At 36.2% G+C, this 24,728-nt stretch overlaps 4 protein-coding genes, 1 long non-coding RNA gene and 1 pseudogene across 5 annotated transcripts; 2 read left to right on the top strand and 4 right to left on the bottom strand.

Annotated features, from left to right (window-relative positions):
- Nucleotides 1–1,252: 1,252 nt before the first annotated feature.
- Nucleotides 1,253–3,473, top strand: LOC104761986 (cytochrome P450 86A1). The gene is made up of 2 exons (XM_010485192.3): nucleotides 1,253–2,475; nucleotides 2,892–3,473. Exons 1-2 carry the CDS (start codon nucleotides 1,336–1,338, stop codon nucleotides 3,291–3,293), a joined length of 1,542 nt encoding a protein of 513 aa, XP_010483494.1. The 5' UTR covers nucleotides 1,253–1,335; the 3' UTR covers nucleotides 3,294–3,473.
- Nucleotides 3,474–3,836: 363 nt separating this feature from the next.
- LOC104761985 (transcription factor MYB119-like) lies at nucleotides 3,837–5,355 on the bottom strand. The gene is made up of 3 exons (XM_010485191.2): nucleotides 5,009–5,355; nucleotides 4,771–4,897; nucleotides 3,837–4,667 (listed from the first exon to the last, which is right to left on the bottom strand). Exons 1-3 carry the CDS (start codon nucleotides 5,353–5,355, stop codon nucleotides 3,837–3,839), a joined length of 1,305 nt encoding a protein of 434 aa, XP_010483493.2.
- A 6,844-nt stretch (nucleotides 5,356–12,199) lies between these two features.
- LOC104761984 (uncharacterized) lies at nucleotides 12,200–12,700 on the bottom strand. The gene is made up of 2 exons (XR_763338.2): nucleotides 12,593–12,700; nucleotides 12,200–12,466 (listed from the first exon to the last, which is right to left on the bottom strand). It is a non-coding gene; the product is annotated as an uncharacterized LOC104761984 (long non-coding RNA).
- A 525-nt stretch (nucleotides 12,701–13,225) lies between these two features.
- LOC147923078 (uncharacterized protein At1g43920, Chloroplastic pseudogene) lies at nucleotides 13,226–13,625 on the top strand (annotated as a pseudogene).
- A 3,910-nt stretch (nucleotides 13,626–17,535) lies between these two features.
- On the bottom strand, nucleotides 17,536–20,633 carry LOC104763559 (subtilisin-like protease SBT4.13). The gene is made up of 9 exons (XM_087499831.1): nucleotides 20,533–20,633; nucleotides 20,334–20,425; nucleotides 19,814–20,066; nucleotides 19,233–19,713; nucleotides 19,050–19,147; nucleotides 18,758–18,970; nucleotides 18,577–18,688; nucleotides 18,279–18,501; nucleotides 17,536–18,178 (listed from the first exon to the last, which is right to left on the bottom strand). The coding sequence occupies exons 1-9, from the start codon at nucleotides 20,610–20,612 to the stop codon at nucleotides 17,646–17,648; spliced, it is 2,085 nt and encodes a 694-aa protein (XP_087355957.1). The 5' UTR covers nucleotides 20,613–20,633; the 3' UTR covers nucleotides 17,536–17,645.
- A 451-nt stretch (nucleotides 20,634–21,084) lies between these two features.
- On the bottom strand, nucleotides 21,085–24,391 carry LOC104761982 (subtilisin-like protease SBT4.8). Its single transcript, XM_010485187.3, has 9 exons — nucleotides 23,982–24,391; nucleotides 23,799–23,893; nucleotides 23,604–23,695; nucleotides 23,275–23,527; nucleotides 22,699–23,185; nucleotides 22,351–22,607; nucleotides 22,158–22,269; nucleotides 21,866–22,079; nucleotides 21,085–21,773 (listed from the first exon to the last, which is right to left on the bottom strand). Exons 1-9 carry the CDS (start codon nucleotides 24,075–24,077, stop codon nucleotides 21,232–21,234), a joined length of 2,148 nt encoding a protein of 715 aa, XP_010483489.1. The 5' UTR covers nucleotides 24,078–24,391; the 3' UTR covers nucleotides 21,085–21,231.
- Between the last annotated feature and the right edge of the window lie 337 nt (nucleotides 24,392–24,728).

Raw genomic sequence — 24,728 nt, 5'->3', positions numbered from 1 at the left:
TGCCGTTTCAAGTTTCAACGAAGCAGTGCTTTATTAAGAGGTGATGGGTTTGTGTTGGTCTTACTCGTTGACCGTTGTTGTACAACGTAATTACTTTAGTTTTTATTTACCATCGTAAAATATACTATTACTTAGATTTTGCAAGTTTCGAAAGAACGATTGGGTGATCTGAAATTTTGACTAAAATATTTCATGGAAAAAAAAAACTAGTTATTGGTTAGTTTGTTTGTATTATAAGTTTTACAAAAAAAAAAGAAAAATTATTAGTTAGGAGGTATATTCAGTCAAACATTTCAAGTGTCTTTGTGGACTAGTTAACCCTAAAAAAATCCATTGAATTTAAGACCAAAACTCAGACTATGTTACTAACAATATGTCAATATGTATAACACGACAAATAAAGATAATGAAAATTTGAATCCTATATATAACGCTCAGATTCAGCCACATATGATCTTTACCAATGTTGATTTTTTTTTTTTTCCGTTGCGTTTCTTATTTAACATTGATTTGTTACTTTTATTTTATTTCCTTAACATTGAATTGTGTATTTCCTTAACATTGATTATCACAAGTGCATAAGTACTTTAAACAAAAAAAAAAAATGATATAATAATAATAACAAGTGCGTAAGTGTTCGGCTCGAAGGAAACCCTGTTTCTTAGAATGGGCTAACTGTCATTGACCAAATCTTAATAGGTGGGTTATTCTCGAAGAAAATATCTCGTTGCTAGGATCATTTCATATTAATATTAGTAATCTCCAGTTTCTACAGTATTTATCTTTAACTAAATTCATACTATTGTTTAGAGGAATATGCTTATTTCATTTTTGGTTACACATTGCTGGAAATTCTGATCTTGAAACTTGAGTTTGTCAATGCCATTAGAGCCATTTTTATTTAACAGTAAGCCCATTTCTAGTTAATGTTCACGAGATATTTCGTTTAGTCTCAAGTTTAAAAAAAAAAATAATAATTAATGTGAAACAATATTACAAGTGCATATTAGTTAATAGGAAAAAAAATCATAACATATAATCGATGTTTTAAATGGGAAAAAAAAATAGCCATAACGAGAAAATTTATTTGCTTTCGTGTTCTATTATCCCAAATTATACACACAATAGTCTCATCTTATCGACCCAAATTTAATTTTCCCAACCACTTACTCCTAATTGTAACAAAATAAAATATTTCTTACTATAGCATTATATTTAAACTATATATCTATGATTTCTTGATTATATATACGCACATCCCTCTCCTTCACCATATGTGTCTCTCATCAATCTCTCCAAACAACAAAGACAATATAAGCCGCATAAACCGGGAAAATGGAAGCTCTAAACTCTATCTTAACCGGCTACGCCGTGGCAGCGCTATCAGTCTACGCTCTTTGGTTCTACTTCCTGTCCCGGAGACTAACGGGTCCCAAAGTCTTACCGTTCGTAGGAAGCTTACCGTATCTAATCGCAAACCGGAGCCGAATTCATGATTGGATCGCTGATAATCTCCGAGCAACCGGTGGTACGTATCAAACATGCACCATGGTGATACCTTTCGTAGCCAAGACGCAAGGGTTTTACACCGTGACGTGTCACCCCAAAAACGTCGAGCATATCCTTAAGACACGGTTCGATAACTACCCTAAAGGTCCGATGTGGCGAGCTGCTTTCCACGACCTGTTAGGACAAGGGATCTTCAACAGCGACGGTGACACGTGGCTCATGCAACGTAAGACAGCAGCGCTTGAGTTCACTACTAGAACTCTTAGACAAGCGATGGCTCGGTGGGTTAACGGGACTATCAAGAACCGGTTATGGCTTATATTAGACCGGGCGGTGAAAAACAACAAACCGGTTGATCTTCAAGATTTGTTTCTGAGGTTGACTTTTGACAACATTTGTGGTCTCACTTTTGGGAAAGACCCGGAGACGCTCTCCTTGGATCTACCGGAGAATCCGTTCTCGGTCGCCTTTGACACCGCGACGGAGGCTACTTTAAAGAGACTTCTCTACACCGGTTTCTTGTGGAGGATTCAGAAAGCGATGGGGATTGGATCGGAGGATAAGCTAAAGAAGAGTCTTGAAGTCGTTGAAACTTACATGAACGATGCAATCGACGCTCGCAAAAACTCTCCCTCCGATGATCTTTTGTCGCGTTTCTTGAAGAAACGTGACGTAAACGGCAACGTTCTTCCTACTGATGTTCTTCAGCGTATCGCGCTCAACTTTGTTCTCGCCGGTCGTGACACATCTTCTGTGGCCTTGAGCTGGTTCTTCTGGCTCGTCATGAATAACCGGGAGGTGGAAAAGAAGATCGTTGATGAGTTATCGACGGTTTTGAAGGAGACACGTGGCGATGACCAGGAGAAGTGGACGGAGGAGCCGTTAGAGTTCGACGAGGCAGATAGGCTCGTTTACCTTAAGGCTGCTTTGGCTGAAACGCTGCGTTTATACCCTTCTGTGCCTCAGGTGAATATCTAATCCATCATTTAATTTTTAATTATTTCGTCTTTGGAAACAACATAAGTAACGCTTATCGCCAGGAGAGATTTGCATAAAAGACCTAAACTAAAAATAAACATAATTAATTTTTATATAGATATTGAATTAATGCCTAAATATATATATGACCTATAAAGAAGTTTCTAATTTATGACTAGCAACTAGTTACTTCCGTAATTTGTCCTTTTAAGCTAGAATCAAATGACTGTTACAATCATAATTAACTTTTAGGGAAATACTTAATTTGAGTTACCAAAAAGAAAATGACAAAATTTACGCAAAATTATCTCATCATTTAATTTTAAGGTTTCTTATCACTCCTTATAATTCATGCTGTAATAAAGAGCTATGTATAACGTATTAGTAACGTTTCAAATAACCAGGATTTCAAGTACGTCGTAGAGGACGACGTTTTGCCGGACGGGACTTTCGTGCCAAGAGGCTCGACGGTGACCTACTCGATTTACTCGATCGGACGGATGAAAACGATTTGGGGCGAAGACTGTCTCGAGTTCCGTCCGGAACGGTGGCTCACAGCCGACGGTGAGCGGTTCGAGACTCCCAAAGATGGTTTCAAGTTTGTAGCTTTCAACGCCGGACCAAGGACTTGCTTAGGAAAGGATTTAGCTTACCTTCAGATGAAGTCGGTGGCTTCAGCCGTTCTCCTCCGTTACCGGGTGTTTCCGGTCCCCGGTCACCGCGTCGAGCAAAAGATGTCGCTAACGCTTTTCATGAAGAACGGGTTACGTGTTTACTTGCAACCTCGTGGTGAGGTGGTTGCATGATTAAAATACTAATTATGGGTATTATGGTAAATATGTTTATCATTTGAAGTTTATTCAACCTACTTTTCCTATGTTTTCTCCACCTACAAAAATACCTATTATGATATATATGCACTTTTTGTACCTTTGTTTGTTAAGTTTGTTCAACTCTTTTTGAATAAAAAAAGGTTACTGGTTTAACTTGAGTACAAAAATATAATAGAATTAGTGGACGTAAATAGAGATAAATACTAATGTCGTAACGTAAGTGGGAATCAATTTCACACTAATCTCTAAAGTCTAAATTAGCCACTTAATTACTTAAACAACATAACGTAAGGTGAGAACAACCAAAAAAAAAGGATTTATCTATAATTCGAAGAAGAAAAAAAAGTTCTAGGTCATGAACCTTGATTTATTTTGATACGAAAAGCAGCTTGAAACTTATGGTCTACAGAAAGTTCAGAGAAACTTAAAGGACAAAATTATTAAACAAAGGAAGAGATGGATATAGATAGAACAATCATATAACGTAACATCACATGATCATGGGGGTACTGGAAGCTAGAACAATGGGAAGCAGATGTTGCTACCTTGAATAGAACCAGAGATCATCTCTATCAGATCCATCTCTCTTCTTTCACTTGTAGAGTTAGCTTGAGGCTCAAGAAAATCGTTGTGGCCTCCGTGCTCTACGGTGGTGGATGACGTGGAAGATGAGGAAGACGGAAAAAGAGTGTCAAAGTAGGACGACGTCGTACCATTCAACAAATAAGATAAGTACATATCAGACGCAAGGTGGGGTGTACTTGCCGGAGCTGCGATCCTTGCCTCTTGATGATGAGTTCCAATGTTGTTGTGCAATTTTAGGTTAGGGCTCTTGATCATGATCCCAGATGATGAAGACTGAGTTACCTCATCCGAAGTTTGGCTCAAACCTATATTCTCAAGAGATATCGGGTGGTTTGCAAAAATGTTTTGCAGGTAAACCAGCTCTTCGTCATATGGATCGTCAAGGATGGACGATGCGGAATCTCCATCAGAATAGATCTGACGTTCAAGATTAGGTGTAGAAATAACACTGATGGTGGTCTCATTCTTGTTCTCGTCATTGTCGTTCTTGTAAATGCCATTATTATCGATGCTTTTGATGTAGTCTTGGAGAATGCATGGCCTTTTAGCTGAGGGAGAGACATCGCTATCATTGTTATCAGCGTTTGATTCGCGTTTGTGTTTGCGTTTTGAATTTTGACGTCGTTTGGTCGCATTCCAATGGTTCTTGATAGAGTTCTCAGTCCGTCCTGGTATGAGTTTAGCTATCTCTGCCCATTTGTTCCCGATTCTCATGTGAGATTCCACAAGAACCCTTTCTTCTTCTTCACTCCATCCATCTTTCTGAATTTATTTTTTTGGCAAAAAAAAAGAGATCGAGGGACTTATGTCAGAACCCTAGATCTAGACGAAACTAAGTTATACGGAGAGAGATCTAGATATAAACCTTTATATCAGGACGGAGATGATTATGCCATCTCTCACGACATTGTTTGCCAGCTCTTCCCTCAATTTTCTCCGATATCATCGCCCATTTCCTCTCCCCATGTTGCCTCACCAACCTTATCAACTTCCTATACATATAAAAGTTCGTAGTAACAAACGCATATACTAAATCTTTTTTGACTCTTGTATAGATGCATGCATGAATCAATCTACATAAACATTTATCGATCTATATCTACCTGTCTTCGTCCGCTGTCCATTGCCCTTTGATGAGGTTCATGTAAGATCGTTTCTTCGTACTGTTTTGAGAATATCTGGCTGCACGTTTAATAGTCACCACTTCTCCAATAGGGCTTCTGTTACCGCCAGTAAGGACCAAGTGTTTCTCCCTCGTCGGCCCAAACGTTGTGTTCTTTCTGTTATTGCTTCTAGTTTCAATCATCGACATTTTCGTCTTCACGATGGCTTGGTCTCTAGAACACTCTTGTTTCTTGGAAAACAAGGCATCATTCTTTTGGCCGTACAAGAATCTATCCACGGCTGTCAACGGCGGTGCAGCTCCATGGACAAGGCGCCGGTCTTCCATGGAAAAAAAAAAAAAGAAGAAGAAAAGATTAATTAGTAGAAAGGAGAGGAGAGCACAAATCAAAAGGAGAGAGTTTAGCTAGTAATAAGGAATATGAGAGAACTTAATGAGTTTCTATATAAAATCAAAAGAATGAATGACCTATTAAATTCCTTTCTTTAAAAAAAAAACCTTATAGCTATGGTATTTTTCACCCCCGTCCGAAGTTGAAAACAATGAGCAAGGAAGACTACAAAATCTGATAACTAGAAAATATTGATATTTGTTTATTGATTACTATAAGGATCTATACGTATTAGTCACTAAATTTTCAAATCGATAGTTTTCCAAAATCCTCTCCAGTTTCCTATTGTATTTTATATTATGTCATTATTAAGAGAATATCTACGAACAACGTAAAGAATATATATAAGTCAATTATAGAATAATATACAATAATTAGGAAATAATACTTGTTTGGCAACAGTCTTCTTTATTTTCATTTGCAATATAACTAACACATTTCACTAAAAAAAGCTTTTTATATCTAATAGCAAATGCTAATACTAAAATAGTTTAGCTAATAGTATCTATGCATAGTATATGCCAAGTGGTGTGAAATGAGCTAAGGGAAAATGAAAAGACTATCACATCTTCGTGCAAATAGTTTGACGTTATGAATAAAGGGGCTTTAGGAACTCTTGAAATGAGAACTCTGCAAATTTGTAACGGGCACGAAGTGGTTAATGGAGAGAACCCAATGGTTATTTATTCGCTGCAAAATAAAAACATGGTTACTATGCAGCAAATTAATTAATTTAAGTTGACAACAAATCTACCATTATTTCGAAAGATAAATTTAGGAGGAGACTAAGCCCATACACAGAGCCGGCCGAAGACACAATCTTCAGCTTGTGGCCGAAAATAATATAGATCTGAAATCGGCCCTGTTTGACATATAGTTAGTTTGGCCCCCTGGTTAAAAAATCGGCCCTATTTGACATATAGACGTTCGGGTCTAGCGCATAGCAAAGAAATCAGGAATTAAATAAGATTTAAATAGAGACTAATTTTATATATTATATTATATTAAATTAAATATAATTCATTAACTTTATAGATTTATGTCAAATATATATGTACAGATAAGTTTAGGCATTATTAATTATAATTTCAACTAACGAATATACATCTGACAAAAATATATAGTGAATAGTCTTATAATTACAAAATAGTCTTACTAGTATATAAATAAAGAATTACTGTAAAAAAAAGAGAAGGAAAAACAATGAAAAGAGAGAAAAAAACAAATTAAAAAGTCATAATTAAAAATCTCATATCCCACATCGGTTGATGGGGAAGGAGGTGCTCACAACTTCACTTATATATAGTTTAATGTTTTGACGTAGAGGGGAGAAGCTGAGGCCCACTCAAATTTTAAGGCCCATCAAATACTAGTTGAGATTTTTGGTTATTAAATCAGTTATTCAGCCGATTTTCAACGATTCCTTAGACCGAATTGTTCATAATTGCAGCGGTAGTGTCCCGATCAGCGATTAGGCGGCCCTGTTTTAAAACAGGGGTTTGGCCTATTGATATAAACAATGGAAGAGAGTATAAGACATCATGTGTTCGAATCTCAAAAACTAATCTTTTTGGGCCTGTGGCCTTATAATTCTTTGAACATACTTTTTTTTTTGAACAAACAGAGCTTGATTTCATTCAACCAAACAAGATATCAAAGGTACAAACGTTTAAAGATTTCCAAGACAAAGGTTCGTAACAAACAAAAGCATCAGAAGTTGAGATAAATAGATCGACAATCATAAACCAGAGATATTGGAGGCTTGAGCATAGGAGCACCAAACCGCAAGCTAACTCAAGATGATCCGACGCCACAGTCGCATAAACAGCGGTAATGTGGTAATTGGTCCTTATCAAGATGACATTGGGATGTTGAGAGGGGGTTAGGTTTGGGGATGGCCTGCTTGAGGAGGATTCGGTAACCATGTTCCGTGGAGCAATGGTCATAATGTCGAAACTCTCTAGACTTTGGCAAGGAGGAGCAACCTTCCAGACTTTGATGATTTGTATATGGCAATGTTCACGGCACATGGAAGGTAATGAGAGAATAGTGGGAAGGTTTCGGTAACCTTCTCTCCTTGGAGAGAAGATCATAATGTCGAGCTTCCTCAAGCTTCTGGTTTCAGATCCTATATAGCAGATTAACGTTTGTAGTAGTTCAGAGAACAGCTGAAACATAGAGGGTAGATTCAAGAGGTACCGGTAACCATGGCTCCATAGGGCCAAGATCATAATGTCGGACCTTCTCAAAGGCTGGTTGTCATTGGTAGGGATCCTAACCAACTCTACGGACAGGAAACTCAAAAAATCTTTGCAACAACAGAGCAAACATGGGTGAATATATTCCAGTTGCAGTCTTCGGACAACTGACTTCATGAATCGAACCAATAATAAGCTACGAGAAAGGAAAGATGGATTTGGAATAAACATGTTATCATGAGGTGCAAGGTTGGGTCTTGGGGCCTTGTCGAGCTCTCACATAGCTCCAACATCAACACAGAGCTTTTGTCTAGACTCGGCCAAGCAAAACGCTTGGTGAGGGGATCATCTAGATCCAAGGAACAGAGAGATGATAGGGTTGACTTTAATGGAGTGTGACAGAGACGAGCGACAAGGTTACAAAGGCTTTGGGAAGTCTCAGATCTGATTGTGAAAGGCTGGAAGCTCGTGAGAATCACCTTGCAAGGAGCCGCCACCGGAAGAGACAAAGGGAAGGGAGGTGTTTGAAGCTGAAGCATGGCCAAAGTCGCGGAGCAAAGACGCGGTGAACCTTCGGTGCGTTCACTAAAGAACCAGTCGAACGGTAAGCTTAGATGGACGAGGGGAGCACGGGAACGATGGAACAAAGTCTTAGTGGCGCCGATCCAAATCGACGCCGCCGGAAGAAGCAAACTTGGGGAATGTGCCAGAGAGCAAAGCGGCTAGGGCGAACTCGAGAAAAAATTTCTTTTAACATACAAAACAAATATATATTCGAATAATTAATTGATAACGTACTATGAAAGTAGTATGTCGTTTCTATATACACTTTTATCAGTGTGGTTCAATATATAATTAAGTGATTAACTATTTTTTTGGCTGAGATGTCAACAAAAAAATAACACTAATATTCTGCTCAATTTTCTGCTTTCTTAATCTTTAATGGTTTACATGGGACTTTATATAAACTATGATTGAACCCGCGGTACACCGCGGAATAAAAATTTATTTTATTTGTGTTTTAAATATATTTTAATATTTTTTTAATTATTAAAATGATAGTCTTATTGTTGGAGTTTTATTTTCCGGTGTTTGTCTTCTCTCTACATATTGTTGCATCATTTCAATTCTTTTTGTCCGACATCTTTTCTTTCAATATGAATTAGAGTTAAAAAAAAATGTTAGTCGAACCGATATAAATAAAATATTTGTTTTTTCTTTGCCATGTTTGTATATTTTGTAGTTCATATAATAAATATGTAGAGTCGTGACTCAGTGCATCAAAAAGAAACCACCGTCTATGGCCTCTTTTTCAGTAAAAAATCAAGAAGCCCTTAAATTGGTGAGATTAAACCCTTTAGAGCAGAGAAGCTTAGATCTTTTAATCGAAAGACTTAGATGAGGTTTTTCTGAAATTAGTAATTATCTATAAATAAAGTAAAAAACTGAAATGTCATTAGACATATTAAATGACTTGGTTTAATACTAAATATTTAATGAATTAGTTAAAAGCAGTGTTCAAGAAAGCGCTAGGCGGTATCTAGGCGGTGACCCAGCGCCTAGCGCCTCGAATGCTTAGTCGGGGCCTAGACAGTTTTTAGGTGGTTTAGGCGTTTACAACATAAAACATTTTATATATAAAATTATATAAAAATATATGTTAGAAAAAATAAAAAATTATAAATTATAAATAAAACTAAGAAAAATACATTTATTTAAGCTTTATTAACAACATATAAATGTTTATAATTACATATATAGATATAAAACTTAATAATTTAAATATATGTAGTTAAAAATGAAAAATAAATATTAAAATAAAATTTATGTAATTTTAAGCGGTTTAGGCGGTCATCTAGGCGTCTACTGAGCGCCTATACGGCCGCCTAGACCGCTTTTTGAACACTGTTAAAAGTGTTGATTTTGAAAAACTAAGTAATTTTGGTAGAAAAAAGGAAAAAAAATATCTATCAGAGTTAATATCTTGCAAATTTTTGCTATGTAATTTTTTTTTGTGCCTCTGGCCTCCATAACCATTGGCACGGCTATGTAAATATGGATATCATTTATAACTTAATTAATTCTAAACTATGGTTATAAATATATAATATATGCATGAAATATTTAAATAAATAGTTTTAGTGTTGGTTTAATAGTTTAAATCCGTCATATGTTATAGACTCGTCCTGCAACGTATTGTATTTAAAGATCTTAACTTGCAGACAATCATCCTACAATAGTATTTACAAAATATTTTTTTTGATTAAAATATTTAAACATGCGGTCACATCCGCCTAACGTACTTTCGTTTAATTGATATGCTTAAATATGAGTACTAATTAACATGCCATACATCGCAGTATAAAACAAAAAGTATTATATCAATTTTGTAGTGTACTTTTAAATTTTTTTAAAATTTATAAGTTTGAATTTTTGATTTGTAAAATATGTTAGAAAAAACTTGAAATGTCTTTAAATCATGTTAGGACCGAGACCGGGATATTGAAATATAGACAAAGAAATATTTGGAGCCAAACCAAACCGAGCTCAAACATATATATATGAATTTTACAGGTTTTGGACTGGGCGGGTCAGACCAACCCGATTCACATCCTAATTTCAACAATCTCCAGTTTCAAACTTTTCTATATTGTTTTGTATTTTATTTATCAGTGTTGTTGGTTCAATAACTCTATTATTTGGGCAATTTCTCACTGGGCTTTGGACGTGTTCAATAACTCTATCATCCTGCAATAACTCTCTCTCTATATATATATACTTATTTTTTAATAACTCTATATTAAATTAGACGTGTTAATGAAATACACCAAATTAGGAAAGAAAATTATCTGAATTCTGAAGTCGTAAGAATCCCGTAGTAAGCACCCATGTGACTATAATAACCTTTTCAATTAGGAAAGAAAATTATCTGATTCAGTCGTAAAAATCCATAGCAAGCACCCATGTGACTATAATAAACCTTTTTAATAATGTCAATATGATAGAATTAGAATCATAATTATGTTATGTTTTCTTCTTCGGTTCATCGTTCGTAGGTGTTACCTTTCAGTAATTTCAATAAAATAATGTGTTCATAATTATGTTTTGTTTTCTTCTTGGTCACCTTTTATTGTCAATGTAGTAATCTTACGATCTCAAATCACATTATAAATGTTGCCTTACGAATAATATAATTCGACATACAATTTTTTTTTTTTCATAATACAGATAGTAACAACTTCTTTCTGAGCCTCTAAAATTAAATGTCTAATTACAAAAGTACAATGATGTATCATTAACCCTAGCTAGAACGACCATAAACATAACAAATGGCAAGCAATGGATGCCAGCAGATTCGTGTAATTGCAAAAGTATACAAGGTGTAGGTAGCATTAATTCAACTTGAACAGTAAATTAACCTCCATAATAAGTTAAAAGTTATGACTTAACGAAGGTTGAAAATTTTGTTGACAATAAACTGTGAGATAAATGTGATTTCTCTGTTGTGTAATTCACATCATCTTGCGTGATGATTTGATTATTTATGTGTTATAATTTATATTAATCTGTATTTCTTTGTAGCACGTTATCAGTAAAAATCACATATCCAAAATATTAAATGTAGCGTATACTATTTTCAAAATATAAGGGTACAGATGTTAATAACATGTCATTTTAAAAAACATGGCTTGAACTTTGAGCTGTATTATTAACATAAGATAATGATTAATTAGTGAATATTATATATATATATAATTTTTTATGGTAGTTCTTAGTATTTCTTTGTGGCTATTTTTCTTAGTTACCAATAAATATCACATTTCTGTACAAAATTAATAACAAATATAGCAAGCATACTGTTTGAAAATAAATTATGAGCTGGATTTTCCCTCACATTTTCCTTCATTCTCATATATATATATATATATTTCTTTTTTAATTATTATGAAAATGGTGCCTTCTTTTTTTGTTGTTGTTGTCTTGTAGTTAGTTAATAGGTAGCGTATGTGATTAATATTACCAAATTAAACTTACGCCGGTAACATCTTCCCTAAATTAAACAAGTTTTTGTTTGTTGCAATTTTTAGTATCATTAATTGATTGAAAACAACTTTCAAATGCTTCAAGTCCGTTGTTTTTCACAGCATCAAGTATAAGGATTTGTCTTGGTAAACTATATAGTTACATTTTTGATATCTTCAGAAATTAGCAGAGTCTACAGTTGGTTTTCCACTTCCTTAATTTACTTTCTACTTATATGGTGGTTGTTGGTTACAATTTTAGTTGAAAATTTAATGCATTTCCATGAGTAAACTACGAACAAAGTTTTAACTATTGAAAGTGTTTAGATTTGTTGTAATTTGGTGAAAAGTTGTGTGTTGTACTTGTAATTTTATACCATACTTTTTTTTATAGATATTTAATCTATCAGCTACGTTTTATACAAATTTGTTTCTTTATAATACGACTAGTATGATTGTAAAATCGATGAGGTTACTACTAATTTTATACTCTTTAATTTGAACAAATACCATGTACAAGAAATTAGTGTAGTAATACTCTTTAATCTGAACAAAAAGTATAGGTAAAAGCCGTTCTTTATTTCCTTCTTTTTTTACTGAGTAAAAGTAACTTTTACATAACTTTAATATCGTTTAATTTCAGATAATTTTTGTAATTAATCCAAACAAAAGCAGTTGACGCCGGGGCAACCGTACGGGAGTAGATCACGGTGACGGCAGACGAACCCACAATCGTCCTCCGTACACGGCTCCGACCCACTTCGTTCCGGCTTGTACTTTCTTCTCCTCAAAACCTTTCTTCTTCTTCTCATAACCAGTTTTGGTACCTGTGGGAATCAATGAAAGATTGTGTCAAAGTCGAGTGGATTAAAGATTAAAAAAAAAAAAAAAAAACGAGTCACGAGTGGATTAAAGATGATCAATTAGCATGGAGATGAGAGAGTTTCAATTACCAGTGGCAGATATGCAATAAGCGTGATGATGATGACAAGTTTCGCAAACTGAGAGAGTTTCATTTTTAGAGATTTTTCTTTTTGTTCTTTCTTTTTAGAAGTTAGAGTAAATAGGATGATACAACACTACCACTATTTATAATAGAAAAGCTGTTCTTTTGTTTTTACTGAGTAAGTTTGACAAAAAGCATGCTACAGGCTTAATTTTGTTCGCTATTTTTATCTTACCCAATATTTAATGCAATACGTCAACCCAAAAAATAAAGATGACTAAAAATGTATTCAACCATGAACTTACACAAAAACGCCATTTAAACTATCAATTTTGCCTGCGGCCATTTAAAACATATAGTTGCAGTTGACTCTCTGTTAAAACATGAAACATAATTGACCAGGCCAAAAACCCCAGGTCGTAATTTTGGGTGACGGAGCAATTAACACTCGTTAACCCCTATTAGCTCCTCTGTTACGCTATCGTTAACATATCCGTTAAAGATAAAAACGACGTTGTTTTATCCACAACTCAGAGCAGAAGAAAAAAAATCCCCAAATCGCAAATCTTCGTCTTCTCCTCACAATTACAGCCCCAAATTTTCTTTTTGTCATCTTCACCTCTACACGAACGAATCGAGTATGAGTTGCAATTCAGGACAATTGAGTGGTGAGAACAAAGGACGTTGGTGCCATTGTTTTCCTTTAAAATGTCATTGCGGTTTAGACATCGCCATCTACACATCAAGCTTGAAACAGAACCCAGGAAGACCTTATTTCCGTTGTCCAACCAGAGGAGATGTAAGTGATTCATATATGATTGTGTGTGTGTTTTTATAGTTATGTGATAATCAAAAATATTTCGTAAAAGCAGGACCATTTGTTTAAATGGGTCGAAGATGGTGTTTATGAGGAGGTTATTGAGGCTTTACCTAAACTGACTAACATTGAGAGCGAGTTAAGCAGTGCCAAATCTGAGGTTGCTGTCCAGATTGATGAGTTAAAGGCTCATATTGAAGTGTTGATGGATGATGCAATGTAAAACAGAAGAGAAATTAAGAATTGGAAATTGATTATCAAATTGTGCTTGGTGTGTCTTTGTTTAACTTTCATTGTAATAGTGATCCTAATGATTAAAACTAAAAAACCAACAATGCATCTTGGTTACTAGTGTGTTTGATGTTGTGTTTTTTTGGTGTTGTATGTTATATGTGGCTTTGGTAATGATAAACTATGTCTTTGCTTCAGATAAGAGAGATTTAAAGTACCAAAGTGAGTTTAATAAAGAGAAAACATCCAGACAACAAACCATGATAAAACAATAGGTTAAAAAACAACAACAATCCATTCTTCACCAAAAAAAAAAACATCACATTCATAAACCTAATCTAGGAGGAACACTCAAACCATGTTGCAAATCGATCTAGTCCTTGTCCTTGGGATCCTTCAGCTTCCCCTTGGGATCCTTGATTAGTTTGTGATATGTGAGCTTGCCTTGGAGGTTCTTGATGTATTTGTGACCCAACTGGTGGCACTTGTGATCCGTGAGCTTGCATTTGGGGTCCTTGACGAATACAAGGGATTTGGGGATTTTTAGCCTTCTGAGTCGTGGATAAAACGACGTTGTTTTTATCTTTAACGGAACTGTTAACAACAGCGTAACAGAGGAACTAACGGGGGTTAACGGGTGTTAATTGCTCCGTCATCCGAAATTACGACCTGGGGTTTTTGGCCTGGTCAATTATGTTTCATGTTTTAACAGAGAATCAACTGCAACTATATGTTTTAAATGGCCGCGGGCAAAGTTGATGGTTTAAATGACGTTTTGTGTAAGTTCGTGGTTAAAACGACATTTTTCCGATTAACAAACTGTCCATTTTAGTATTTGTTATAATGCTCGCAAAGTCCAACTTAACTTTTGGAATTATTATTAGTTTCTAAAAAGTCCAACCAAACAAAAGAGAAGAAGCAAAATATTAAAGTCCAATTTATCTTTAATATTCGGTTTTAACAGTAATATTTTGATTTTTTTAGGGTTGTTTATTATCGAATCTACGCTTGCGGCTTGCTTAGGTATAGTTGGCTGATGGGCTGTTCTAATTAAAATTGTATGGGCCTCTGTAGTCCCTAATTACAAAAATCCCAGTTGGGATTTCCAAAGGAGGCGAGAGTTAATATTCTGGTGCGGACATTGGAATCCATACACCATGGACTCGCACCACGCCGGCCACTGCCAGTAACGATGAGAAAGATATTAGACAGCAACCTAAGATCTATCGCTCGCCGACAAGAAAGAAGGAAGAGGAAGAGAGAATGAAGCAGCTTAACCTAGAAGCTTCTTCTACTTCAGCTTCCGACAACAAGAAGACAAAGTCTATGGGTAATGGGCCTAAGTTGCAGCCCATCAAGCAAGTCTGGCAACGCAAAACATCCGAGCCCATTAAGGCTTCTGAGTCCATTAAGAAGAAGGCTTCTGAGTCCATTAAGAAGAACCCAAGCTCATCTGAATAAGGAAGCTGCAGTGAAGTTTCTAAAAGCAAAAGCAATTCCAGATGTCTTAGTTAAGATGTTGTGCTGACCAATAGGTTCAAATGTTTAGGGGAAAACGTCTAGAGCCGGAACTTTGACCTAGTCTTAAATATCTCTGCACAAATGTCTATCATCCTATATCTCTCCAAATCCAAAATTTTATTTCTAAATCTCCCTGAATCCATAATTTTCATCAATTTCTCCATAAATATAGGTTTAATTGGTTTATTGGTTGTCTAACCAACTAACAAAAGTTGTAAACCGATTTCAACCTGATTTTGACCCGTTTATATAATTAAATCACCAATTAAATCACCAATTCTTTTTTTAAAAAATCTCTTTTCCCCATCTCGACGAACATTATGGGTGGAAATGGTTGCATTAGGGATGAATGAGTTGAAAAAATATGAGTTGAATAAAATTGGTCGAATAGCATTCAACTCATTCATCCATAGGAGATGAAATAGTTGAACAAATTTCTTTTATAATTTGTTCATTTCTCCAGTTTTTTTGGTTGAATGGATTGAATAAGTTTTCCAACTTATTTATCTCAAATGGAAAAAAATTGGCTGAATGATCATTAAACTTATTCAACCTATTAATTTAAGTCATCCATTTGCACCCTATATCATACTTCCATTAACGTTTAACCAGATCATCCACATCAAATAACCCAGAGAGAAGAAGAAATAGACAAATCCATTTAAACAAATATGACTGCAAACAAAGATACAGCAACTGTGAACTTCTAAAAACCCAAAATGAAGGCTGCTCGGATGAATGGTCCGTCCAACCCAGAAAATCCACTACATCCAAGAAAAATCAAATAAACAATTCAACCAAATTGACATAAAAGATCAATCATAATTGTTGTATATAATGGAGATTCACGTGGTCCTTTTTATAGACGATTGCAGCTCCAAAACTCTTAGTTTGGTTTATTCAAGTTACGGTGATTGGAATCATGGTTCACTGAACCAAGAACACATCAATCCGATCAGAAATGAAGATAAAATCTGCAAAAAAAATTCTCAAATTACGAATTTTTTTCAACTCCAAAATCAATTAAGAACATAAATGATTAGGGATTCTCTTGGCGCGAGTGGTGGATAAGCGAGAGTTTGGTAGGAAATTGGCTGGGTTTATGTACCCACCTTAAACATATTGCCCCAATGCAAGAGACGGTGTTTATGATTTTAGGGTTCTTAGATTTGAGAATTTCTGATCGGGTTATAAAAATTCTTAGACCGGGTCGGGTTTATAAGGTCAATCGGGTTTGACTGGTTTTCTAGCAGTTTAATTTGTAAATCGATTAAACAAAAAAATATGGAGAAGTAAATGAGAACTTTAGATTTGGAGAGATATAGGTTGAGAGATCTTTTTTTGAGGATATCTAAGACGAGGTCAAAATTCTAGCTCCATCTAATACGATACGATAGTTTTGATGGGAAAATAGCACGTTTTCCCAATGTTTAGAGGATGAAGATACCACTTAACCTAATCCTAAAGCTATATAAAGGAACAGTAATGTAATTGTAATGATCAAGGAGAAATAATGAGAAAAATCATAAACTAATCTTCTTCACTTATGTGTTGAGTACTTGTTTCTTTCAAAAGATTCGATCGATTTTATCACCGTCATCTTTTTCATTAACTTCAGAGTTTGGAGATTTTGATTTGTATAATTGTATTATAGAGCTTGACATGCATGATCGTTATCATGAGAATGATATCATGACCATTTTTAATTGATAAAGGCCCTTATGGGCTTTAAGGCCCAGATAACTTGTTCTTTAGACATTATCAAACTGTATATATAGAAAATGTAATAGGTGCATCATTTTAAAAGTAAGGTTGGGGGTGTGTGTAGACTGTAGTGGTGGTTGTTGATAAATATAGAATATGTCGTCTTCATTAACAAACAACTTTGAGCAGCGTTTAAATCAGCACAGCTGCATACAATGCCTACTTCATGAGTTCGCATCTGTTATTTAAGTCTTCTCGTGTCATTGCAATTGTTATAAATCTTTGGGGTTTGGGTTTAGTTATGAATTAGTTAGCTGATGTTAAATTAAATGTCTTTGATTTATTCGGGATATTGTTTGCTAATAACTTTCTTCCGTGCCATTTGAATAAAAAAGGTATGTCATGTACATTGAGATCCTTTAATTAGTTTGCTTGGTCAATTCTAGGTTGGTTAAGACTTAACTCGAGACGCAGTTACATGACCTTGCGAAATAACAGAGCAGAGCCTAATTGTTATCTACTCAAATTTCAACAAAAAAAAAAAAAAAAAAAACCCAAGCATACTAATGGGCTTATGCACATGTAATGTAAGTATTACCTAAACGGTTTTCAATCCTTCAAGATTGCATCATCTTGTTGATGAAGACTGAGAGCAATAACATTACTAAATCATATAATAGTAATAAAAAGTATTAATAAGATTTTATTTATTATGATGAAATAATTATATTTTATTTATTATGATGATTGATTGCTATGGTGAACTTTTGTGGCCTCATTCGTTACCTTAAGTATAAACAACAATAGGGCTTCTCACGTTATGTGTTCCATCAGACCAGATTAGATTTGCAGAGGAAGGCAGATTTGGGTCGAGATTGCTCCCTGAAACAGTCACTGTAAAAGACTGCTTCTCGTTCACGGACTTCATCGATAGAACACTAGGGGAGACCTTAACGCTAAGTTTAGACCCGCCACCAGCAAGTACCTTTGATTTGTATGTAGAGTTGGGGGCACCGACGTTAGTGACAGTGCTGTTGAAAGTGACGGTGAAAGAGCTATTAGCTCCCGATAAATTAGCCGTCATGGAAGGATAGTTAAGGTTTCTTTGTAAGTTTTTTCCACTGCAAGTGATGGCTTCACCAACGATGAGTTTCAGGGCAGTCGTATTGTAGTTCATGCTGCAGAGAAAGACGATGTAGTCTGATTTGGTTGATTCATAGACAAGTCCAGGATTAATAGCAGCTATAGGGTCGACATGGCCAGCTCCATAAGCAAACTCAGTCGATGCAAAGCCAGTTCCAGTAGCGTTCATCGGCCAAGCTGCAAAGATTATTAGTTAAAAGACTCAAGAAGAAGAAGAAGAAGAACAAAAGTTACTTGCAGGACACGAAAGTAGATGCTGGACTTAATTATTTCTTACCGGTTGTCATGATAGCAGATTTGATCATCGAAGGAGACCATTCAGGGTAAAACGTCTTGACGTAGGCAGCCGCGCCTGCAATGTGAGGACAAGCCATTGAAGTTCCGGCTAGGACAGCATAGTTTGCACGTCTAGTGTCATTCTCTTTTTTATACGGTGGTATAAGTGAAGCCACAGGTGGGTAGGCAGCGAGGATCTCCACTCCTGGTGCTGTTATATCCGGCTGCAACCATTTTCATGGGTCAGAAGATTAGAGAGCAGCGGCAGGAACAAGATAATACATGTTCGGTACATATACCTTGAGAATATCAGAAGCAATGGTGTTTGGACCGCGGGACGAGAAGAGAGCAACTTTAGGAGCTGTCTGATTAAAGATTGCCTCAGTTTTGAGGACAGCCGCTTCTGGAGACCTGATAAAAGATGTATGAGCATATATAACTATATTAATCGTATGAAACAGAGAAAAGACCATTCGTTACTTTGTGGAGTCAATGTAAGAGACGAGAGAGTCAAAGTCATCTTGTGATAAAGCAGAGAAGGGTAAAGCGTGGATGGCTGCATAGTCTTTAGAGTCTATAATTATGGATGCAACAGCTCCCATTGATTTAGCTATTTTCAGACCATCAGAATTATTGCACACCAAGATCCTCCCCTTCACAAGAGATTCGTCTAGACAGTTATTCAAGCAGTGCCTGCAAAAAAATTCATATTTTAGTAAGAAATATCAATAGATGTCTCGAGTAAATTGGTGTTCCTTGGAGCGCAAGTTACTTGGCGGATTCCATGTCGCAAGCAGACAATGCAGCAGCTTTTCCGTACACAATAGGGTACTTCTTTCCCTTCAGATCAAAAGCATTCACTGATCTCCCCTGATCAGGAAAAGGGCACAGAGGAGACCTTGGTAAATTAAAAAGACGAAGGTACGATGGTGATATCAGTGAGAGTGTTACTTACCACAAGTGTCTTGCCATTACCGAGAACAACTTTGTTGACAAACCCTCGGTTTGTGTTGCTGGCTCCAACGGTGAAGATCCAAGGCGCTACGCTCGAGATACCCGGACTCGGACCGCTGTTCCCAGCAGAGTTCACAGTGAGGATTCCCTTAGCCATAGCGTGGAAAGCTCCGATCGCAGTCGCCTGATTTTCGAAAGAGGTGGTATACCCGTCGATAGAGAGAGTGATGAGGTCAACACCGTCGGCAATAGCATCATCAAAAGCAGCCAGTATAGCTTCTGACGTACACCCACTTCTGAGGCAGACTTTGTAAGCTGCGACTCTAGCGGCTGGAACGGCACCTCTCACCGTTCCATTGCCAATTCCAAAGAAGCTTGTGTCCGCAACAGCAGTTCCAGCCACCGTGGACGCTGTGTGTACACCGTGACCAATAATGTCCCTTGCACCTTCACCTGTGTAGTCTCTTGCCCCTATCAATTTGCTGCAAAGTAATAAACAGATTGATCTCTGCCCATAACAATAATGATCTTCGAGTTGGTTCTAGCTAACTCCTAAAGATAATCTTATAAGAAAGAAATTACTTATTGCAGGTGAAGTTTTTGCCGCCGGAACAAACACCTTTCCATTTTTTGGGAGGAGGACCAAAACCTTTGTCGGAAAAGCTCTCGGATTCCGGCCAAATACCAGTGTCGATGACGCCGATGATAGTATCACTTTCTATTGCCAAGTTTCGCTTTGTATTTTTTCCTTCCTTCAACCCCATAAAATCCCAAGACTCAGTTGTTTGAATTTGTAACTTCTTGCTCAGGAACACAGACACAACTCCCTCCATTTCTAACAACACAAAAAGTTTCAAATATTTTTACCTTAATTTTTTTAATTTATTATAGCACAATATTTTTTTTTTTTTTTTTTTTTTTTATAGCACAATATTCCACATTGGAATTTGAGTATGATCTTAAGTGATTTCAACATAAATAAAATGTGTGACTCATATATATATATATATTTAAAAATATGAGTCTCTTCACTCACCAAATTAATGTTAAGTTGGAAATTTCAACATACATAAAATGTGTGTCTCGATTGAAGAACACTCACTAGCTACTCTTTGTCGTTCTGACTCAGTGAGCCGGGCTGCGAACCCATTGAAACTCCTCTTGTAACTTCTCACCAAACGACCTTCCGTCGAACTAGAGTGTACATACGCATGCATATATCACTTGTTATAATTAGTTTAATAACTTGAGAGCTTATTAAAACTACTCAATGATTAGAGAACGAATAAATTAAATCGCACCTTTCTCCGGTGACCTCTTGAAGAATACTCATATGATGCGACATGGGTGTGTATTCCAATCGAGACGGAAGTGAGCCCATGTAAACAACGTATACCTACATGGATGATCATCAATTGAATCAAAACTTCCAATTCATAATTTAAATCAAATTTACGGTGGTCAAGAGCGGAGGCTGAATTGTTCAGATTCAGATCAATTTCATCTTTGACAACGCAAACCTGAATTTTCGAATAAAACCAGGTTTAACATTCAGATCAATTTCATCTTTGATCAAATCATATAATTGACAGAATCAGAAATATGGATTGAAGTTTAACATTTTTTTTGAAGATTCGTTTATGAATAGGCATGACCTTAAACAACAATGAGATGGTCAAGACAACGTTCAAGAAGACGAATGAACTGAGGCGAGAGAAATCGATTCTCTGAGGTGACATTCCTCTGCTGCATTTTTGCTATGAATTCTTCTTATTGTTTATGGAGCTTTTATCAACAATTAACCTAGAATTAATCTGTAATTAATTGATTCCTTGAGATTCATGATCATGATCTTTTTAATGAAAATGCTTGAATTGAAATCTTCTAGGATATATGGATGAGTTTAAAATTCAAATCGATGAGAAACACAAATCTAGATTAAAGAACCACAACAACAAAAACAAAAACAATATATTATGATGATTGAGGATGCCTCCTCATCAGTTACCATCGGCATAAACAACAATAGGACTTCTCACGTTATGTGTGCCATCTGACCATATTAGATTTGCAGACGGAGGTGGTGTTACGCTGAGATTGCTGCCAGTAACAGTCACCGTGAAAGACTTCTTCTCGCTCACCATCTTAAACGACAGAACACTAGGCGTGACACTTATGTTGAGCTTAGATCCGTGATTAAGGACAACCTTTGATTTGTATGTAGAGTTGGGGGTACCAAGGTTGGTGACAGTTCTTTTGAAATCCACCGTGAAGGAGCTATTAGAGCTTGAAAGTTTAGCCGACATAGAAGGATAGTTGAGGTTTCTTGGTAAGGTGTTTCCAGTGCAAGTGACGTTTTCACCAGAAATGAGTTTAAGGCTTTCTGAAGTGTGGTTCAAGCTGCAGAGAAAGGCGAGGTGGTCAGCTTTTTCCAATTCATAGACAAGTCCAGGGTTAAGAGCGGCTATTGGGTTAACATGCCCAGCTCCATAAGCAAACTCCGTCGATGCAACCCCAGTTTCTGTAGCATTCATTGGCCAAGCTGCAAAGATTCATTAAGAGAGACTGTATAAGAACAGGATTGTCAATAAAGATTACTTGCCAGTGAGTTAAAAGTTGGATTTTTTGGTTTACTGGTTGTCATGATGGCAGATTGGATTACGGAAGGAGACCATTCAGGATGAAAAGTCTTGACGTAGGCGGCCACGCCTGAAACGTGTGGACAAGCCATAGAAGTTCCGGACATAACAGAGTATTTCACACGTCTTGGGTCACTCTTATCGGGAGATGGTGAAGCCAAAGGTGAATATGCAGCGAGAATCTCCACTCCTGGTGCTGTTACATCTGGCTGCAATCCATCCACCATCGTCTTTCAGACCAAGAAAGAAAAAAAGAATCAAGATTCAAGAGCATAAACGTGTTATACCTTTAGAAGATCAACTGCAATGTTATTTGGACCGCGAGAAGAGAAGGGAGCAATTGTAGGAGCTGTTGAATTAAAGATTGCCTCAGTTCTTAGAACAGATCCTTGCGGGGACCTGAGAAAACAAACACAGGGGTATCAAAACAAAGAAGGACAATGTAAAGAGTAATGAAACAGAGAGAAGATATTTATATACTTGGTGGAGTTAATGTAAGAGAGGAGAGAGTCAAAGTCATCTGGTGATAAAATAGTAAAGGGACGAGAGCTAATGGTTGCATAGTCTTTTTTGGCGGTAGTTATGGTTGCAACAGCTACTTCTGACATACTTTGGTATCTAGAAACCATGATCTTTCCCGTCACGTTAGTTTCTGAAATAGAATCTTCTGAAATAGAATCTACGTACACCAGAGGATACTTCTTTTGTTTCAGATCAAAAGAATTCACTGATTTCCCCTGTTAGTAAAACAAACATAATATATAGTCACTGGTAATATAATGAGGCAAAGATACTATGATGATAAAAATGAGTATTACTAATACTTACACTAAGTATCTTGCCATTTCCAAGAACAACTTTGGTTAAAAACCTACGGTTGGTGGTGGTTGCTGCAACAGATAACACCCACGGCGCTACGCTCGCAACTGTGGCCGGATCCGGACCAGAGTTACCGGCTGAGTGCACAGTGAGAATCCCTTTGGCCATAGCGTGAAAAGCTCCGATTGCAATTGTGTCCTCTTCATACAAGGAGGGGTGGTCTCCCCCGAGAGAGATGCTGATGAGGTCAACACCGTCTGCGATTGCGTCATCAAACGCAGACAGTACTGAGTCAGAGGAACACCCTGTCAAGGTGCAGACTTTGTAAGCTGCGATTCTAGAGGCTGGAACACCGCCTCTTGCCGTGCCATTGCCTATTCCAAAGAAGCTTGTGTCCGCAACTGCGTTTCCAGCCGCTGTGGACGCTGTGTGTGTACCGTGGCCTTGACTGTCTCTAGTGCCTTCGTTTGTGTAGTCTCTTGCTCCAATTAACTTGCTGAAACATTACAAAATACATCAATATATCTCTGCCTAGCTAGAATAATAAGAATAATAATCGTCCGTTATAATATTTAAGAGAATTACTTGTTGCAAGTGAAGTTCTGGCCACCGGAACAAACACCTTTCCATTTCTTAGGAGGAGGACCAAAACCTTTATCAGAGAAGCTCTCTGACTCTGGCCAAATCCCACTGTCGATGACTCCTATAATAGTATTACTCTCTATGGCCACGTTTCGCTTTGTATTCTTTCCTTCTTTCATTCCCATGAAGTCCCAAGAAGCCGTCGTTTGGAGTTTGTAGTTCTTGTTGGGGAACACAGATACAACTCCCTCCATTTCTAACAACACAACAAGTATTTAAACCTTTTAAAACAAAATTAAACCTAAAATGTTTATCAATACAAGAACACTAACCGGCTACTCGTTCTCGTTCTGACTTAGTGAGTCGGGCAGCGAACCCATTGAAACTCCTTTTGTAACTTCTCACCAAACGACCTTCGATCGAACTAGAGTATATGCATATATATGTGTATTCATCTATTATAATCCTTGTAACGTAAAATAATTATGACCCATCATTGATTAAAGAATGAATTAATAAAACCACACCTTTCTCCCGTGACATCTTGAAGAATACTTATGTGATTCGACATTGGTGTGTAGTCTTGTCGAGACGGAAGTGAACCCATGTAGACAACATAGACCTTCACGAATAATCATCATCATCATGTAAGATAGATCGTATAAATAACGAGAAACAAAATACATTGACAATCATATATAGACTATTACTTGTTTTTCTTGAGGATCATCTATGATTGCTGAGACAGAACTCAAAAACAAGACAATGAGACATGGGAGGAGACAAAAGGAAGCTCGTTTAGCCATATTTTTCTTACAAGTGAATAAAACTTTCAATCTAGTTTGCCCAACAAAAAAAAAAGAATAAACTTTCAATTTCTATGGAGACTGAAAGGATGTATAAAATAGTAGAATCATGTATATGCCTAAAAGAAAAAAAGGAATCCTAATTAAATCCCTCTGATTCTGTTTCTTTACTTGTCCCTTAATTATAATCGAAAATAGTATTACCATATATGTAATGATAGGTGTATCAATTATCAAATGGTATCATTTGACCAATAAAAACTAGATTACCATTATCCTAGTGATTTTTTTTTTTTTTTTGTGACAAATGGTATGTCGAAAAAAATAGAATGGTATCATTGTATGTACATAATTAAGAAACATATCTTTTTTTTTTGGGGCAAACAAATGATTATTATCAATTACTATCAATTATCAATTAGGAATAATCAATTATCAATAAGAAATTGAGTTCAGCTCAGATGTATCAAAAATTGATATGTTTCCTAATTATGTATCAAAAAATATATTTTATCACAATTGATTTTTTTTTTTTTTTGGATGATCTTTACAAAAAGAAGGCTTAAGTAATTTTTAATTTGTTCTAAGATATGTGGATGAGTTACTCAAAAAAAATGCAAGGCTCTGAAAGATTGAATTACTGTGAAGTGT

This window comes from Camelina sativa, chromosome 18, assembly GCF_030686135.1.
Source record: "Camelina sativa cultivar CO46 ecotype springtype chromosome 18, ASM3068613v1".
NCBI classification, from domain to species: Eukaryota; Viridiplantae; Streptophyta; class Magnoliopsida; order Brassicales; family Brassicaceae; genus Camelina; species Camelina sativa.
Note: the sequence above shows the minus strand (reverse complement) of the source record. Positions and strands in the feature narration are given on the sequence as shown.